General features: G+C 64.2%; 1 protein-coding gene across 1 annotated transcript in view; it reads right to left on the bottom strand.

The window, feature by feature from the left end:
• SHC2 (SHC (Src homology 2 domain containing) transforming protein 2) overlaps positions 1-1,806 on the bottom strand; it is a gene marked incomplete at both ends in the record, with an annotated part of 2,156 nt that extends 350 nt beyond the window's left edge. The window contains 7 exons of the mRNA XM_009074475.1: positions 31-196; positions 339-465; positions 640-691; positions 858-911; positions 1,006-1,125; positions 1,305-1,365; positions 1,736-1,806. Of these exons, the coding sequence (XP_009072723.1) occupies positions 31-196; positions 339-465; positions 640-691; positions 858-911; positions 1,006-1,125; positions 1,305-1,365; positions 1,736-1,806 (651 nt within the window). The remainder of the gene's footprint in view (positions 1-30; positions 197-338; positions 466-639; positions 692-857; positions 912-1,005; positions 1,126-1,304; positions 1,366-1,735) is intronic.
• Positions 1,807-1,926: the final 120 nt, after the last annotated feature.

The raw sequence follows: 1,926 nt of genomic DNA, 5'->3' as shown, positions 1-1,926 counted from the left end.
GCCCTGTGGACTCACCTGGCTGGGAGGCACAGAGCTGGAGGGCTGAGTGTGGATGTGGCTCAGGACTGTGCCGTGACGGAGTCGGGAGTCCACCAGGCCCCCCAGGGGGGGTTCCTTCCCTGGGATGCTGTTGTAGTAGTCGTGCTCAGCTGCCTCCTCGTCCTCCCCCCAGGCTGACTCCTCTGCACCCAGTGTCCTGCAGCAGGGATGGGAGAACTGGGAATGCCCTGCCTGGCTCAGATCCTCCCTACACCCAGCACTGATGGGGCTCCCGGAGCCACCCCCAGCCCGGGGATGTGTTCCAGAGCAGGGGCTGCACTGGGGCCCCCACCCCTTACCTGTCTGGGGGTACCACCACCTTGGGGGGGCTGTGCAGGTACTGCTTGAAGCGCAGCTCAAAGGCCTGTCCCACCGTGCTGATGACACTCTGTGCCAGCCCCTCGCAGCACTCCAGGATGTGACAGGCTGTGGACAGACAGAGAGCTTGAGTGTTTCCCCACACTCCCATCGCCCCTCCAGGACCACCCTGAGCCTCCCCTCATACTCCCCATGAGGGATCTCCTCCTCCAGCCTTCACCCCCCAGTGCATCCCTTCTCCTCCTCCTCCACAGAGCTCCCAGGCACAGGTGCCAGCATCACCTCTCTGGTTGATGGGGTCCTTGGCAACGTAGGCGACGTAGTCCGTGGTGTCCTGGGGGCACAAGGGGAGCTCAGGGCCCACGTCCTGCTGCCATGTGGGGAGCAGGGCTGGGGGCTCCAGGGCAAGTGGACAGCTTGGCCCCAGCCCCATATTCTGACCCACAGGATGGTCAGCCCCTGTCCCCACCGCAGGGAAGGGTTGGGGGTCTGTGCCTCACCATGTCCCCACCGGAGGCGAAGGAGATGGACTGCATGTGGTGGTTGGCTATGATCTGTGTGGGGGACATGGCCCGGGAGGACATTAGCCCGGGACTGCCAGCCCCCAGCTCGCAGGCTGGCAGGACTGTGTGCCCAGGACACTCTCACCTGGCGCGTAGTGGGGATCATGAGGTTCAGCCCATCGACAGAGATGTTGACAGCGATGCTCATGCCAGCAAAGCGCAGGTTGCTCTTGCCCAGGATGGAGAACAGAGCTTTGTTGGGAGCCTGACAGGGGAGAGGACAATTGGTGACAATGCAGCCCACCGAGACCAGTTTTCCTGGGGTGCACAAGGCAAGGAGGGTACCCTGAGAAACATCAGCCTGCAAACTGGGCAGGTACCCCCAGTGCCCTGTCCCGGTGCCTTAGCTTGCCTGAGGGAGGGACAGGCTGAGTGGAAACTCACCTTCTTCTTCCAAATGCCCTTCACACCCGGCACTGCCTCGTACAGTCTGTTGATGGCCTCTCTGCAATGACAACCCCTGGGTGGTCACTGCTCCAGCCCTCGGCCCTTCCCAGCTGCCTCCCCTGCCCCGAGCTCTGTGAGGCCTGGGGACATCAGCCCCTGCAGCCCCAGGCACTGCAGCCTCCCTGCAGCACTGCCCCACGTCACGGCCCAGGGTACGTAATCCCAGCCAGGGCCACCTCCCTTCTCCTCTTTCCACCCATTGATCCACGGCAGTGCCCTTCGTCCGTGTCCCTGCTGCAGGGTGGGTCCTGTGGGACACAGCTCCCCCAGACCCATCGTCCCTCTCTCCACAGGGCCCTGGGGAGGGGGCTCAGGGCTGCCAGGGGCTTCAGGTGGCACTGGGGGGTTGGGAGACTGTGGGGCTGTACCTGGTGACCTGTGTCCGGGTGTTGAAGTCGAGGGACCTCATGGAGCGCAGCACCTCGATGCACCCCATGTACTGCGGGGCGACACGGCCAGGACAGCCACCGGCCCAGGGCAGGGCATGGAGGGCAGAGGAGAGGTGGGTGTCAGTGAAGGGCCCTCCCACACCAGCTCCAGGGATCATGCCCTTTCGCCC

Source organism: Acanthisitta chloris, unplaced genomic scaffold (assembly GCF_000695815.1).
Source record: "Acanthisitta chloris isolate BGI_N310 unplaced genomic scaffold, ASM69581v1 scaffold37550, whole genome shotgun sequence".
Taxonomy (NCBI): domain Eukaryota; kingdom Metazoa; phylum Chordata; class Aves; order Passeriformes; family Acanthisittidae; genus Acanthisitta; species Acanthisitta chloris.
This window is presented reverse-complemented; position numbering and strand designations above follow the sequence as displayed.